This window comes from Silurus aristotelis (genome assembly GCF_946808225.1).
Source record: "Silurus aristotelis genome assembly, chromosome: 14".
In the NCBI taxonomy this organism is placed as follows: Eukaryota; Metazoa; Chordata; class Actinopteri; order Siluriformes; family Siluridae; genus Silurus; species Silurus aristotelis.
This window is the reverse complement of record NC_139587.1, coordinates 27048699-27065338: the sequence shown is the minus strand read 5'-3', so window position 1 is coordinate 27065338 and position 16640 is coordinate 27048699. Positions and strand designations below refer to the sequence as shown.

The window sequence follows — 16640 nt, the reverse complement described above, 5'->3', positions numbered from 1 at the left end:
CATTCCACAATTAGTCCCCATTTCCTGTTCGAATAACTTCCACTCTTCTGGGAAGATGTTACTCTAGATTTTGTGGAGACTCGTTTAGATATAAAGGTGTTAGTAAAGTCAGAATCGCCTGCCTGCTTTTACCTGTGGTAACAGTTAAAAGCACATACGGCTGATCCGTTGGTGCCGTTTCTAGCTCGTTGTGTTTTGTTGTGATTGGAGCAGACGCTGAAGGAGAAGGAGGCGGCGCTGTGGAGGTCCGAGCAGAACGTCCTGTCGCGCGATCGCGTCATTAACGAGCTCCGCCTCCGTCTCCCCGCTGCCGCCGAGAGGGAAAAACTCCTCGCCGACTTGAGCAGGCAGGACGACACGGGCAGCCGACACGCCCTAAAGATCGCTCACCAGACCATCGGCAACCTGCAGAGTCTCCTCGAGCAGAAAGAGGAGGTCCTCAAGAAGTATCAGAACCTTCTGGCCAGGGCTAGACAGGTACGTAGGAGGCATAACTGCTGAACGTGTTGGTGTAAATATTGTAAACAGTATCTCAGCTCTGGAATAAAACATCTAATGAATCATCACTGTCGGGGCCCTTGAGCGGGGCCCTTAACCCTCTGTGTGCCAGGACACTGTATCATGGCTGGTCCTGTGCTCTGACCCCAGCTTCTTTTCCTTTCCTTATTTATTTCCTACATTTTTCTTTCTTTCCTTCCTTCCTTCCTGCTGCGGACGAACAGGAACAGGAAGAAGTAGCCAAAAAGCACGAGCAGGAAGTGAAGAACCTGCACCAAAAGCTGGACCTTCACACGGATTTGTCCCTGGACCGCTTCAGACAGACGACTGTGGTGAGTTCATGCCTAAATCATAGCGAGAGTAAAAATATCAGGGTCATGTGACTCGTCTCTTCAATTCACAATTTTTTAATTCTTTATTCTCCACTCTTTCAAACACCCGGGTTCCGAAGGAGCTGATGAAGAAGCCCACTCTGGACGTCCCAACCACGAAGCAGATGGAACGTCTGGCTGAAATGGAGCAGATGGTGGCGGAGCAGGACACGTCTCTATCTTCGCTAATGCACAAGCTGAGGGTGCTGAGCGGGGAGCTGGAGAGGCAGAGACACGTCACGGCGTCTCACGCCAAAGAGCACGCAGAGCAAACGGCCAGGTGAGGGACACCTTCTCCTGATCTCTGATATTCATGATAAATATCTCCATCTCCAAAATGTCCTGCACAGTCCCTCTAATTAACTAATTTCTTATCCTGATGAAAATTGTAGCGTCATTAGCTCCACCTCCTCCAGCTCCGCCTCCCATCTTTAATTATTAATGCTTAATTGTACAACTTTTGGCTGTTTGAACCATAAAATCCGAAGAATTTTGTTAGTAGCTGAGTTTACGTCCCTGATTTTCTCTATCGCCCTCTAGTGGAGCAACAAACAACTTTTTCTATTTTTTTAGGATTAGCTTTCACATTCTTTTCTCACAGGTTACAAAGGTTCTAATAGGTCCGTATTGATGCGTTAGAAACCTCAAGCTTTTCTACGATTTAAAATTTGAGGAGAAGTGACTTTAAAGCAAAGTAGGAAGAAATCTGCCACTGTGTCCCAAACTCCTGCTGATTTGTTTTCCAGACTTGAGGAAAGACATGCATCTCAAATAAAGGCCATGTCTAGGGAATCAGAGGAGCTGAGATCCCAGCTGTCCCAGATGGAGAAAGAGCTGCAGTACCTCAACACCGAGCTGGAGGCCCAGAGAGAGGCCAACGTTCGCTCGCCGAGCAACACCATGAAGAACCTGGTTGAGCGTCTGAAGGCCCAGCTGGCCCTCAAAGAAAAACAGTTGAAGGTGAACGAATGAGGGTTTTTTTTATAATTTATTTTACCGCTACCGTTCTGTTTTTGTGGTTTTATAAATGATGGAGTAAAAGGAAACGCACCAACTGTGGCGCTGACGTCTGATCTTTCTGTTTTTCGGAGTGCAGGCTCTCAGCAAAGCCATGCTCGAGTTTCGGGCACAGATGACGTCACAGGCGGAGCAACAGATCATCGCGAATGCGGCCCAGAAAGAAGAAGTGCTGAACGTTCAGCAGATCGTGGATAAGCACACCAAAGAGCTCAAGGTCAGAGCTGTCACAGGAAGTGCTCACACAGGAAGTACCCTATAAAAGAATATCACTGAATATAATCGAAAATAATTAGGGTTATAATGGGGTATTATATTTCTATTCTAGATCTACAGGAGTGGCTCTTGGAGGACGTTTAATTCTTATATTTATTTGAGCTCACTTGTATTTAAAAAGCCTTTAAAATAACAATAAATTATCCAGTATATTTACTTTTATGGCATTTTGAAAAAAAAAGTAGGCTTGGGATTTGAACTCACGACGATCTGATCAGAAGTCCAACATCTCAACCCCTACTTCTTGCTCAAGGGCCCAGAGATAGTCTTGCTTTAGGACCCTGGGCCTTGCTCAGGGGCCCTGAAGTAGTAGCTTGGCTGTGCTGGGATTTAAACTTATAACCTTCCGATCAGAAGTCCAACAAGGGTAGACATTCCTGTCCAGAGAGATTTCTCTCATTTATTATATCTCTCATTATATTCATTGGTGCTGAAGGCGTGGTGGTTCTGGGATTTGAACACACAACCTTATCAGAAGTCTGAGTTACGACTTAGATTTACTTTTACTTTGATGGCACTTGGCAGATGCTCTTTTCCAGAGCGTCTTACAACCAAGCATGCGATGGTTAAGGGCCCTGAAGTAGTGGTGTGATTTGAACTCACAACCTTCCCATCAGTCCAACAAGGGCAGACACCTTTATATATACATATAAATATTGTATAGATTATCTTTTTTTTTTTATTTAGAGATGTTTATTAATATAATCATTTCAGCTCAGTCGACCTCAGAGTAAACTTTATTGAGTTGATTTAGTGAAAGGTGCTCGAAAAAATCCACTAACCAACTACATAAAAGCTGTAATCGGGAAAATATCTGATTACTGCTTATTAGAGGACGGCCGATTAATCAGTTTTGCTGATTGCTCGAACAAAAATTCATACTGAGAGTTTTTTCGGCTTCAGATCCAATAGCGGCCTCTAGAGGCGAATCACTGACACCACGTGCTGTTTGTTTTTACATGCGAGACTGCGTGCTGCATGGAGAGCGCTATATTTATTATTTAAGCACATTTTCAGAAATCAGTACTGTTTGTAATATAGTTCAGCACTTTGTAATAAAGTTAGTAAAGTTCGGTTGATTAATCGGTTATCGGCAAGTACGATCCAATCTATCGGTATCAGTAAAAATGATGTTTAATATTTATTTTCTACGCCGTTTAGAGAGAAAATTCTTTTTTAATTGACTCATGATATCATGACATCCACAATAGTATAGTGTGTGTGTGTGTGTGTGTGTGTGTGTGTCAGACCCGTGTGAAGGAGCTGAACGATGAGCTGCAGACCTGCAAAGAGAAGGTGAAAGCTGGGAAGAGCAGAGAGAGCTCTCTAAAGGAGGAGCTGGAGAACCTGAACCATGAGCTGCAGAAGAACCAGAAGATCGAGAGCAGACTGCAGAGCGAGAAGGACGATCTGGAAGAACAGCTGGATGAGTTAAAGCAGAAAGTCAAGAGACTCAGCAGCGGCCTGCAGGTAAACGCATACAGCCGGCCGTCTCGCTGCCACACAGAATAAACCTCAGCCTGGAGTCTGGGTTTATAACAGAGACGAGCGGAAATACCTGAGGACTGCCACCAGGGGGCAGTGTTCTCATTACACACCTCCAATACGTTTATTTATACGAGTTTTCTCAAGATGTTTTGGGAAAGATATACATACATACATGGTAAAGTGTGTGTGTGTGTGTGTGTGTGTGTGTGTGTGTGTGTGTGTGTGTGTGTGTGTGTGTGTGTGTGTTTTGCAGGGTCAGGGTAAAGGTGAAGGCCTTTCGGTAGAGGCTTTGCAGAAGAAGATCCGCAGGCTGGAGTCAGATCTAGACAGGAAGAACGTTCCCGAGCCAGCGGAGAAAAAGACGGCGGTGAAGGAGGACAGAGTGAGCATGACCCATAAATCTGTTTATATCTATATACACTATATGGACACTATTTGGACACCAAATGCGGTTCTTCTCCAAACTGTTACCACAAAATTTCGAGACACGCAATTATACAGGACGTCTCCGGATGCTGCAACATGAAATTTTCTCTTCACTTGAACTAGGAGACGCAAAACCTGTTCCAGACTTACAATGCTCCTCCAGTGTTAGAAGATCTCCTGCTATAGAACTCCAACCCTATTGTAATGAATTGGAACCCCAGTCCTCCTCACCTCACCTACATTAGTACCCCTTATAGTTGAATGAGCACAAATCTCCACAATCTTCTCAGAAAAGTGGAGGGTATTTTTATAACAGAAAAATGTGGGATGAGCTCTTGGGTGTCACACGTTTGTCCACATTTGGGCATGTTCTACATTTTTTTTTGTCTTTGCAGCCTAATAAAGAAGAACTGGTGAGGTGGGAAGAAGGTAAGAAGTGGCAGGCGAGGATGGAGAAAGTCCGTAATCTTTTAAAAGACAAAGAGAAAGAGACGGAATCCCTTTCCAAACAACTGGCCACCTCGAAGGAGCTCTACGGAAGGTCACACACACACACACACACACACACACACACACACACACACACACACCACAGGCTTGAAATAATACGTCCGCTAAACTCATGCCTGATCCCGTGCAGACTGGAGCAAGAGAAACTGGGCATGCAGAGGAAGCTGAAGAGCCGTGGCGTGACGGCGGATCAGGTGGTGGGCACGCGGGCGACCTTCGAGGCCGACCATGAAATCGAGGAGCTGAAGAAGAGGAACCGTGAGCTGGAGGAACAGATTAAGATCATCAAGTACACATGAATTGATTATATATATATATATATATATATATATATATATATATATATATATATATATATATATGGTCAAAAGTATTGGGACACCTGACTTTTCCCAGACACGTGGGTGATAGGATGGCGATAGCATGAAATTTTGAACTCGGATCTGTTCCAGCATGACAAAGACCCTGTGCACAAAGCCAGATCCATGAAGATCTGCTTTGAATGGGTTGGAGTGGAAGATCTCCAGCCTTCTCACCTCACCTACATCAGTACTTGACTTTACCTACACAATTGTGGCTGAATAAAATCAGCACAAAGTCTAGTGGAACATCTTCACAGAATAGCAGAGCTTCTTATAATGGCAAATGAGATGTTCAAGAAAGGCATATCTTTATGGTCAGGTGTCCACATACCTTTGTCCTTATTTATATTTATATATATATATATAAAATGTGTGTATATATGTGTGTAAGTATATGTGTGTGTGTATATGTGTGTGTGTGTGTGTGTGTGTGTGTGTGTGTGTGTGTGTGTGTGTTTGTTTTTTTGTTTATCGGTGGTTCAGGCAGCAGCAGGCTTTACCTCGAGATGCTGCGATGGAGGACATGAACATTAGGAACCACTACCTGGAGGAGAGACTTCACTCTCTGGAAAGCCAGCTGGTAAAAGAGCCTCTCTCCAGGCCATCAGTAAGTATCAGTTCATAAGTAATGGCACCCATACAATAATCACAAGGCCCCATCAATCACTTCTGAGTATTTTTTTATAAGTAAAAAGTGAGGGTGCTTTATGAGCGCAGGGACATAAACCCTCAAGGGTTGAGGGCCTTGTTCAGGGGCCCCAAGGGTGACAGCCTGGTAATACCAGGGCTTAAACCATGGACCTTCCGGTTAGCAACCCAGAGCTTTAACCACCGAGTCACCCAGTCCCTCATATATATATATAAAAGACGTGTTAATGTACAGGCTACTGACTAATCCTAAGTGTTTCCTGCTGTATTTGTGGTTTGGTCCAAAACCTCTTAAAATCCCAGACTTCTGTCTTTAAAATCAATTAAAATATTTAATATATTGTTCTGTTTTTTTTTATTTTTTCTTTATCACCATTTTCACTTTCCTTCCATTTGCTTATAAGGATGAAAGCCGGTTTTCTTCTGCCAGGTTCAACTTCTCTCCTAAATCCCATCTAAAGACCTTTAAAGTCTCAAATGACCCCCAAGACAAAAAAATACATCCTTCATCATTAAGCAAAGACCAAATCGTGCATCAACACATAAATGACGAGGAGCTGATCACCGGATTTCCACCTGATACCAACAAAGCGTATGAAGAAATGGAAGATACGTCGATCCCAGGACAAGATCCGGTGCTTAGAGGAAAATTAAAACTTCACGAAATCGAGTCCGTAAATCCGCAGACAGAACAAGAAACGGTAGACAAGATCCACTCTGAGGAACCGAAAGAAGAACACGACACGTTGAAACGTGATGAAGATCAGGGCGATAGAGAGGAACGAGGCGAGACAGCAGAGCAGGATCCAGCAGTGATTGAAAGATCTCTTGAGTCTCACAATAGCCAGACAGAAGCTTCACAATTTCAACAGGCTCAAGCACATGCTGATGAAGAAACGTCTAAAGAAGACGACTGTAGGCTTGGGCAGCTAATATCACAATCTCCTCCGGTGGATAAGAATGAAGCGGTGTGGCTCGGCGAGGTACTTTACCATATAGAGTGTCCCGTCAAGAAGATAGTCAGCTTTATATCTCTGTAGGCTTCCCACTTGTGTTCGCTTTTCAGTGCTTGGTCCCCTTGCTGCTAAAACCTCACTCACTCTGTCATAACTTGTTAACAGTTCCTTATATTTTGTCATCATGGCATTTAGAAATGTCGTTATCTGCACAGACGTCTGGCCGGGGCTCGGCAGGGACGCAGACGCAGAGGGAGCACGAGCTACAAAAAGAGAACCTTAAGCTCTCCAGCGAGAACCTGGAGCTACGCCTTCAGCTGGAGCAGGCTAACAAGGACCTGCCACGTCTAAAGGTGCAGCTAAGAGCATTATGTTTTTTTGGTTTTTTTCTGAGGTACGATTTGAGGTTTTATTTCCTAAAGAAAACGAATCAAATTGTCCACCTCAACACTGCATTACCCAACATTAACCTCCTGGGACCGTGCGTCCTCATGTAGAGACATTACATTTTGGTTACCCTGCACATTATACTTCATTCTGCATAACTTGGACCTGTTGTCCTCATTAGTAGACACTTTATAGCACCATTTAGTGGTAGAAAAAGTGCAATACGCTGATTAGCAGAAAGATGGCGTCAAACGTCAAGTCAAAAGTCATTTTGATTCAACAGAATTGACTCAGTTCTTAGACTCGTTTTTAGTTATTTTGCATTTTTACAGTTTTTGCACACTGATGTTCAGGCTTTAAAATAAACAGTTTTCTACTTTGTAACACTCTGGAAACTTCGTGTTACGCAGTAATATAAACCCAGTGTCTCCGCATGTGGACATCATTAAAAAATAACACTTTCCTGTTCAAAGACAATTTCTGGATTTTATAATTATGGGGTGCTACTAATCCCAAATAGCTAGGAAATAAAAATGCATGCGATACAAAGGGTCTTAAGAGGTTAAAATCAACACAACAGCCTCTTCAACACGCCACATTGAAACGAAGATCAAACAAGTCGAACAAAAAATAGACAAATTAGCAATCTTTTCAATAGGGATCTTTAATTAACCAATAAAATGACAGTATTACGTCAAAGTAGAAGACCGGTTAGTATTCACTGGATAAATAAGATGAAATATTGCAGAATAAATGCAGAATAAATACGATAATTGGAAGTGGGAATTGGGATTCATTTTCCCCATAGAGATTCGACAGGCCAAATTTGAGTGTTTTTAAATCTGCTCTTAAAATGTACTTTTTCAGTGTAGCTTTCGGGCGATTATTATTAATTTTTTTTAAAGATTGTAATTTATCAACAGGCTCAGGTGTCTGACCTCAAAGAAATGTGTGACGCTCTAAAAAAGGAGAAAGGAGAAGTGGATAGGAAGCTGGGGAATATCCGTGGGGTAGGTCATTATCTTTATTTTGGGATTTTGGGATCTTTATTTACATGCATGTTATTGGAGGACAGTAATCGACGACCGGGTGTTGCATCGATGAAGCGGATTTTTCAAAATCGTACTTTTTTTAAAAGAAAGAGTTTTTACGTCAGGTCACGTCATGAAGCATCCGCGCTTTCCGGTTTTCTTTCTCTCGACAGTCAGCGCAGTCTGGACGAAGCGGAAAAACCGCCCCCGAGCTGGAGAAGACCATCATGCTGATGAAGAGGGTGGTGGAACGAGTGCAACGAGAGAACGAGACTCTGAAGAAGAGCTCGGGGACAGCGATCCATGAGCAGCTCACTGCTCTGCAACACGAGCACGAGAAGCTCAAGGTTTATAAACGGCACCGTGTGAACACAACTCCTGTTTTCTTTTTTCATTCCTTACACGAATCATAACGCTCGTCTCGTTACGCTCAGGCCGAATACCACAGGACGAAGGGGGCGAGTCAGCTGACCTCCAAACTCGAGTCACAGGCTGAAGGGATGGAGAAAGTCGTGACGGAGAACGAGCGGCTGCGCAGGGACATCAGAAAGGTTTCTGACAGCTTTGTGTCTGTGGTGGTCTGAGAAAAACGTTCACTTTAAAATGTAGCTGAAAAATCAATGGAAGGTCTCGTTTTATTCTGAGACATTTACACTAACTAAACTGAAATATGAGACATGCTTCCGGTCATGGAGTCTAGCCACAAGTCCAGGAGATGGAGTCTAGCCACAAGTCCAGGAGATGGAGTCTAGCCACAAGTCCAGGAGATGGAGTCTAGCCACAAGTCCAGGAGATGGAGTCTAGCCACAAGTCCAGGAGATGGAGTCTAGCCACAAGTCCAGGAGATGGAGTCTAGCCACAAGTCCAGGAGATGGAGTCTAGCCACAAGTCCAGAGGGGGTGGAGTCTAGCCACAAGTCCAGAGGGGGTGGAGTCTAGCCACAAGTCTAAGGGGTAAAGTCTAGGCAGAAGTGCAGGAGATGGGGTCTAGCCACAAGTCCAGGGGGTAAAGTCTAGGCAGAAGTCGAAAAAGATAGTGGAGTCTAGCCACAAGTCCAGGGAATGGAGACTAGCAACGAGTCCAGAGGAGGTGGAGTCTAGCCATGAGTTCAGGGGGTGAAGTCTAGCCACAAGTCTAGAAGATGGTGTCTAGCAACAAAGTCCAGGGGATGGATTGTGTTTTAGGATTGAGAAGTATGTAGGCGTTTGGCTTTTAGGAGGAGCCAGCTTAGATCCAGACACACCCCTAAACTTCTCTGGTGAGGATCTTGAAAAATAGCCAAGGCACAAATATCTATATTACTAAATATATTTTATTTACATTTCACAAATTTTAAGGTGTCAGTGTTTTCAGAATTCACTCACATCCGACAGGTTCTCCAGACCACCGCACATTTCCGTACAGAAAAGTATTAAACCTGAATCAAATCATCTAGTTGTATATTCAAAGAGACTTTATGTTATGATGTTCAACGTTCTAATACAGGAATCCGAAGCCTCAGAGAAGCTGCGAGTAGAAAAGAGCAGTCTGGAAGTAAGAATAGAGAAACTGAAGCTGGAGCTTGAAGCGTCCAACCAGAAGCTCCTTCTGGCTCAGGCGAAGGGTCCGTCCTCAGACGGAGCAGACAGCAAGACCTGGAAATCTAAAGTTGTGACGAGGTACAAATTAACATATTTATAAAAACGAAAGAAAAGTATAATATTTTCAGTTATATCTGATCAGCGATCGAATATTTTCCAGGTTGTTCGAGAATAAAATGAAAGCCCTCGAGGACGAACTCTCCAAGAAGAACGCGAGTCTGAAAGAGCTGAAACTCCAGCTCGCAGAATCCCGCGAGAAAGAGCAAACGTCACGGCAGACCGCCGCGCAGCTGAACGAACAAGTGCGTGGTAACGTGTGTTAGAGCTAAACGCTTTCCCGGCAAAAGTTTGTGGACACCTGAGAATAAAAAGTCTCCATTGGCTGTTAGAATAACCTCCATTCTTCTGGGAAGATGTTCCACTAGATTTGGTGGAGATTTGTGGTGAGCTAAGGAGGAACGTGGATAAGTTTGGAGCTCTATAGCAGGAGATCTTTCACTCAGAAGTTAAAGTCAAAGGGAAAATTTCATGATCCTGCATCTAAAGATGTCCTGCACAATTGTTTGCGAAGAACCACATATGCCTGGGAAAGTCATGTGTCCCAATACTTTTTGTCTGTATCGTGTACATACACATACTGAACTGCTGGTTTTGTCTCTTGAAGGTGGAGCTCCTGAAGAACATTCCCAGTGATGACCTTGCTAAGGAGTTTAAGTCTATCAGGTATCTACGTTCACAAACGTATTCACGTCCGAGCCGCTTCCAAACCAGTGGCGAGGTTTTAACGTGCGACACTCATCGTTACAGGTTGGCGAACCACCAGCTGGAGAAACAGAAGCTCGGTCTTCTTGAGCAGATCCAGAAATACGAGGAGAAGTTCGGAACCGATATGGACGGACCAGGTAATATTGTGGATCTTTACTTGGACGTCACTTCAGGTCATCGACTTCGTGAGGATTTGATATCTAAACTCTTCTCTGTGTGATCTTCATCTAGGAAACAAAGATCTTCAGGCCCAAGTAAAGGCACTAAGTGCTGAGAAAAGCCAGCTCCAGGTATTTCCCACCTCAAAAATCTCTCCTTCGTTAGAATACATGGAAAGGTTTGTGGACCCCTAAACAATACAATGGTTTTGAACATCTCATTCCACATTTAGTCTCCATTTGCTGGTATAATGAGCTCCACTCTTCTGGGAAGATGTTCCACTAGATTTTGTGGTGATTCATTTTGTGGTGCTCATTCAGCTACAAGGGTGTCAGTAAAATCAGGTGCTGATGTAGGTGAGGTGAGGAGGCCCGGGGTGTTCAAAAGAGTTGGAGCTCTATAGCAGGAGAATCTTCATGGTGGAACAGGTTTTGGGTTTAAAAATTCGACTGTACAATTAAATTGGTGGTCACAATTTGGAGAAGAACCACATACTCCTGCTTACATCTTCAGCTTAATATAGAAACCTAGGACATTTCGTACGGATTATAAGAACCTACACACGTTTCATGTCTTAAAGGACGAGGTAGGAAGGATGACCAAAGAGCTGGCGAACTTCGACCCGACGTTCTTCGAGGAGCTCGAAGACCTCAAGTTCAATTACAACGTCGAGGTGAAAAAGAACATCATCTTGGAGGAGCAGCTGAAAAAAATGTCCGAGCGCTTCGGGGTGGAGGTCGACATCCCCACGGACACGTCGCTGCTGAGCTGACACGAGGGTTCCTGAGGGGTTCCTGAGGGTCGTGGTAAAGAAAAACCAAACCAAGGGTTTTTGTTGTGCCATTATTTGTGTGCGTGTGTGTAGAAAGTATATTTATTATCATTGTTGATTTTGTTACGGTGAAGAGAAGGTGCATTTCTGTGCGCATCTTCATCACTGCCTTTTTCCTTTGTATGAAAAATGAGTGAAAGACCAAAAACGTGTTACGTGTGTTTATTAGAACCGCACCGACGTGCGTCATGTTCTCGATCCATCATTCTCTTTCAGCCAAATAAATTCAACCAGCATTTCTATTTCTTTTCATTTCTTTCTCAATTTCTTTATGAGGAAATTCATCTTCAATTAATTTAATTAATGTATAATGAATCATTAATTGATGTGTAGTTCATTAACTAACTTAAATTGTGAAATCAATTTCACACATTCATTTATACTTTTTACTTTTCTTTTCACTCATCGTGGTGAAACGTTCTCAACTGCGCACGTTTTAATTACTCATTAATTTTAATATGTTGACTGGCAGAAACTAGCGCCCTCTCCTGGTTGGAGAATTAACAATAATATGAAAGCAGTCTTTTTTTTTTTTTTTTTCCCTTAAGCGTCCTGATCGTCCCTGATCTAGATGGAGAGAGACTCCAGGTTCATGCTCGGCATCATGTACTCAGCATTAGAAGGTTTTGTAAAACTCCTTCTCTGTCCAGATGGATAACCGATCAGGCTTCGAGCTGGACGTCTCTGACCGAGCAGAAACGGCGTCTGGAGAGGTCTGAAAGAGCAGAGAACAGGTTCCTCCTCGAGTCAGGTGAAGCATCCGGGACCCAGTCCACATGTACCTCCACAGGCAGAGAATTTAAAAAGGCATCACCGTCAGGCCACTTCAGACCCAAGTGGTGCCGATGGACCTGCAACGAGAGGGACGTTATATTCCCCGGGCAAAAGTATTGGGACACCTGACTTTGCGAAACATATGTGGTTCTTCAGCAAACCCAAACCTCATCCAGCACAAAGCCAGACCCATGGAGATTCGTATACGGACGATCGATATAGATCGTTACTATAGAAACGAGAGGCAGACACCCATGGAGCGGACGGAGATTGTTACCTTGACGAGCGCACCGTCGTTACAGTGCCACACGATTCCCTCCACACGGCCCTCGGCGCTCTCCCGGAACCACGAGCGCAGCTGATTGTACTCCACTGCAGGAGCGTTCCGGACCCGCAGGATTCCATGTGGCACCAGAACGTGAAGAGGATTCTTCTTACTGCCCAGACCTGAGATCAGAAAAAAATACAAATAATAATAATAATAATAATAATAATAATAATACACACTTTCATTCCTTTAACAGAGCCAAATATGTTTCTCTGTAATCGTCAGGGTGGGGCGATGTATCGAACATCTCACACCGCGATACAACTACCAGATCTCATAATGTACAGTTATCTTCATTTAAATATAATTTCATGGATGGATGGATGGATGGATGGATGGATGGCCGATACAATTGTGTGGTGAAGTTTTGGAGAAGGACCTCATATGGCGGAAAAAGCCGTCTGTCCCAATACTTTTGGCCCTATAGCGTGTGTATTTTTTTTCTAACAATGTGTACAATTTGAATATTAAAAAACAGAAGGACGTTGCAGAAGACGGAGCAGTAAGACGGATTACCGTACGGGTTTCCGTTCACGTTGGTCCCAATAAGCTCCAGCGTTTGCTCCATCAGCTCGGTCAGAGGAACGCAGGCGATTTCCAGCAGATCTTCGTCCTCGCCATTCGGCCTCAGGACGAGAGCCGATCGGGCACGATAGTCCACCACGGAGGCGTGCCAGCAGTACTGCTTGTTAAAATCCTCCACTGGAACCCAGCCTTTAAAAATAAAAGCACTGTTATAGAGATAAAAGGAAAAGAAAGAAATGTGGTTTTAAAAGTCTTCAGTATTTTATACGTCGATTCGAGGGTGATGTCGAAAAAGTTTCGAGTCGAGTTTCGTAACACGCCAACAGATGGCAGCACAAGGCTGCACGCACAGTCACAAGGAGCACCGACCTTCATAAGTCACTGAAAACAAAAAACAACACTATCTCACGTCCTACTCACCAGATTTAGCTCCCGGGACACGTTCCGGAAGTTGCAGAAACGCTAGGGGGCGCTGTTTTTCTGTGCAAGGGGACTATTTTGAAGGTGGTGGTGTGGAAACGTAGATAAATAAAAGTACTGTCTTGTAAACAGAGCAAATCTCGAAACTTTTCGACACCATCTCGTATAAAGTGTATATGAGGTTAACCAGGAACAGAAGCGGCTCGTGTACCCGGGATGTGTCCGTGTTCATCGGGGATCGGGCGGCCGCTCTCGTACTGAACTCGACGTGCAGGAATCCAGGACTCGGGAACGGGTCGGAAATCTTCCTCTACGTTCCACGTAAAACCTTAAACAGAACAGAACCGTACAGAACTGGAACCCTGACTCAGCACTGCTGTGATGGTGATGTTCAGCAGAATTACCTTTACAGGTCTTTTGGGAATGTTGGTGTTTCTTGAACCTCTTGTCCGCCTGCTTGGTGGGTTTCCGGTCCAGACGAGCCCAGAGATACGCGTCTCCTTCACAACAAACAAGAACAGCAGTATGAGCCGGCAGATGGGTGTGAGATCTAACAATCTATCAGTCCTCAGCCTCTTTTTTTATTAGCCATCAGAGTTTAACATGATTCTGGGTCGGTGGTAGGACTCGTTACCATGACAACCCATCAGAACTGGATTTAAGGATGAAGGACAAACAGAAGAAGGTTTATGCGGAAGAACGATAGATGAAAGGAGGATAGACAGAAGGATATGTGGATGGAGGATGGATAGATTTAAGGAGGATAAATAGATGGAAGGACAATAGATAAAAGTAATATAGATAGATGGAAGGATATGTGGATGAAGGACAGATAAAAGAAGGAAAGATTAATAGAATGAGGATATATGAAAGGAATAGAGATAGACGGATGGAGGAGAGATGGGTGAAAGAAGGAAAGATGAATGAAATGAAGATGGATAAAAGGAGGATATATAGAGGGAAGGAGGTTAGACGGAAGGATAGAAAAAGGATGAATGAAAGGAGGAAAGACGTAGGAGGGTTGACAGAAGGGAGGATATTTGGAAGGATAGAAGGAGGACAGACAGACAGAAGAAAGAAAGGAAGGATAAACCGGCTGTTCTCTCAGGGTGACAGTAACACAGGAAATGACATCACATCATCCAGATGTGCAGCACCTCTGTACGCAGTGACGTAGCAGCAGGTGCCGTCCAGCTTCTCGGTGGCGATCGCGCTGTGAACATCCGACTCCACCGCCACAGGGTTCACTGTCTCCGTGGCAACCACCTGAAAATTCTGAACACAAAAACACACACCGGCATCATTCCAGATTCCACCACGAGGTTGAAGATCACAGCGAGGACGTGTCTCGTTCTTCATCCTCCTCAGAGTCACACATTCCTACACCTGTAAACAGGGTTTATACAAAAGTGTTGTTCCTACTGCTGGAGTCGTGTGGTCCGGGTACGAGCAACGTATGGAGTGAAGACCACCGGCACTGAGAAGATCATTTATTCACAGATATCAGGGAAGTTCTCTGGTTATTTTAATACTTTATTATACAGTAGATCAGAAATCCCAGAAGAAGTAAAACTGATGGAACCTGTTTACAGCAATCAGAGGGAAGATGGTGGATGACAAGAAGATGGAAAGGAAGATGTTCAATAGAATGAAGATGGTAGACGAAAGGAAGACAGTAGGTGACAAGAAGATGGAAAGGAAGATGGAGGGAAGATGTTGGGTTGAAAAAAGATGGTTAGGAAGATGGCATGATGATGGTTGATGGACAGAAGATGGAAAGAAAGATGGTAGAAGAAAAGCAGGGAGTACGCTGAATATAAAACGAGAGACTGAAGCAAGGAAGACAAAAGAAAAGAAGAAAATGGAGGGAAGATATAATGGCGGATGGATGGATTTAATTAATTGATTAAATGGTTGGTTAATTGATCACAGAGGTGAAATTCACACAGTAATTAAAAAAAATAATTAAAAGTTTCAGTCTAATATATTATAAGAATCTCGACTAAAAGTTAATAAAACAATGAATATATATATTTTTGTTTTTATTAATTAAATCAGTAAAAAAAAAAAAAAGGGTGAAATGGTCATAAGAAATAACTAAGAGAAAGCTATGCGTGTGGCTGCGTCCCAATCCGCACACCTCACACTACATCAAGCCCATATCACTGCTCGTGTAGGGCACTACTTTAGAGCACTATTGAGTGGATTAAAGCGCGGTTTGGGACGTGGCCTTGCTCCTGCCTCCTCACCTGACCGTCCCGCTTCCTGGATGCTTCGTCCTTCACCTCGGTGAGAAAAACACACGGGATTTTCTGCTGCACGGCCCCAGGGCGCCTCATGGCTCATAACACGGTCTGGTTCCCTCAGTTTCCCCTCTTTATACACCCTGGTCCGCCATCTCAACTGCTCAAAATATCACTGAACCGAGAGAAACTCAGATTCACTACTGCCACCTGCTGGATCGGAGTCCTAACTGCGCACGCTCAATAAACACGTGTATTCACTCACTGTACAGTTAAAATCTATATATTTTATTATATATATTTATTTTCCTTAACTCGAAAATATTATATATCAGAATATAATATATATTTTTATAAATATGTATTAAAATTCCCAATAGTCTATTTTCTTCATTTCATAGCTTTTCTCACAGTTGCACTGCTTCCAGTAGTTTATGTTTGAGTTTTTATCCAATCAGATTTCAGGAGTCACGTGTTCCCAGGGTCAAAGAAATCTGCCTTAAAACCTTTAACAATGTGTGCGTCTGTAGCTTCAAATACACGAGAATGAAGCTTTAACCAATCATATTGCGAGTTGGAGACCCTGGGGTCATCTAGCAGGCGTACAATAACGTCAGCATTTTCACGTCTTTTGATGGGACGGTCAGAAAGCGCACTAATCAGAGCTCTGTATCAAAACTAATCAGATCTGTAGCAAAATGCACTAACTCAAATACATTCGTGTGGATTTAATAGCTGTTTTTATTTTTATTCCACAACGGCTGACAGAGAAATAAAAGAATTTGATCGCACTTACGAGATGGTATCAGAAGATTTCCAGACTGGCTCGTACAAGTATATTTACAAGATGGACTTTTCGAGAAGAGCCGGACATCGTGAGGAAAAAACAGTTGTTTGGCTTTTTACATGAAAATTTCATATGTTTACATTTTCTCTTCTGACGAATTTCCACACAAACACACAATTTGCATTAATTTCAAATCATAATAAACGGAAATAAATCCCCAGGGTCGTTTACTGAGGTGAATATCGGTGCTTCTGTTA

The 16640-nt window shown here is 43.5% G+C and overlaps 2 protein-coding genes across 8 annotated transcripts in view; one reads left to right on the top strand and one right to left on the bottom strand.

Moving 5' to 3' along the window:
* cep290 (centrosomal protein 290) overlaps positions 1 to 11545 on the top strand; it is a 34625-nt gene extending 23080 nt beyond the window's left edge. For 3 of the 6 annotated variants that reach the window (XM_083561173.1, XM_083561174.1, XM_083561175.1), the window contains 20 exons: positions 214 to 477; positions 723 to 830; positions 950 to 1149; positions 1616 to 1829; positions 1966 to 2103; positions 3411 to 3632; positions 3910 to 4032; positions 4472 to 4617; positions 4717 to 4875; positions 5432 to 5555; positions 6768 to 6905; positions 7863 to 7949; positions 8144 to 8317; positions 8405 to 8521; positions 9456 to 9628; positions 9711 to 9852; positions 10215 to 10273; positions 10358 to 10452; positions 10547 to 10605; positions 11055 to 11545. In XM_083561173.1, coding sequence (XP_083417299.1) covers positions 214 to 477; positions 723 to 830; positions 950 to 1149; positions 1616 to 1829; positions 1966 to 2103; positions 3411 to 3632; positions 3910 to 4032; positions 4472 to 4617; positions 4717 to 4875; positions 5432 to 5555; positions 6768 to 6905; positions 7863 to 7949; positions 8144 to 8317; positions 8405 to 8521; positions 9456 to 9628; positions 9711 to 9852; positions 10215 to 10273; positions 10358 to 10452; positions 10547 to 10605; positions 11055 to 11246 — 2934 coding nt within the window. In that variant the 3' untranslated portion in view covers positions 11247 to 11545. Of the gene's footprint in view, positions 1 to 213; positions 478 to 722; positions 831 to 949; positions 1150 to 1615; positions 1830 to 1965; positions 2104 to 3410; positions 3633 to 3903; positions 4033 to 4471; positions 4618 to 4716; positions 4876 to 5431; positions 5556 to 6767; positions 6906 to 7862; positions 7950 to 8143; positions 8318 to 8404; positions 8522 to 9455; positions 9629 to 9710; positions 9853 to 10214; positions 10274 to 10357; positions 10453 to 10546; positions 10606 to 11054 lie in introns of those variants that run through there. The other 3 variants (XM_083561172.1, XM_083561171.1, XM_083561176.1) reach the window with 2 other exon arrangements.
* rlig1 (RNA 5'-phosphate and 3'-OH ligase 1) lies at positions 11453 to 15744 on the bottom strand. Of its 2 annotated transcripts, XR_014536745.1 has the most exons (8): positions 15603 to 15744; positions 14511 to 14628; positions 13758 to 13853; positions 13565 to 13681; positions 12925 to 13122; positions 12358 to 12527; positions 11733 to 12157; positions 11682 to 11700 (listed from the first exon to the last, which is right to left on the bottom strand). XR_014536745.1 is itself a non-coding variant. In XM_083561254.1 (7 exons), the coding sequence occupies exons 1-7, from the start codon at positions 15690 to 15692 to the stop codon at positions 11969 to 11971; spliced, it is 978 nt and encodes a 325-aa protein (XP_083417380.1). In that variant the 5' UTR covers positions 15693 to 15744; the 3' UTR covers positions 11453 to 11968. The 2 variants fall into 2 exon arrangements, 1 of the variants encoding a protein (XP_083417380.1); XM_083561254.1 differs by having other exon boundaries at positions 11453 to 12157.
* Positions 15745 to 16640: the final 896 nt, after the last annotated feature.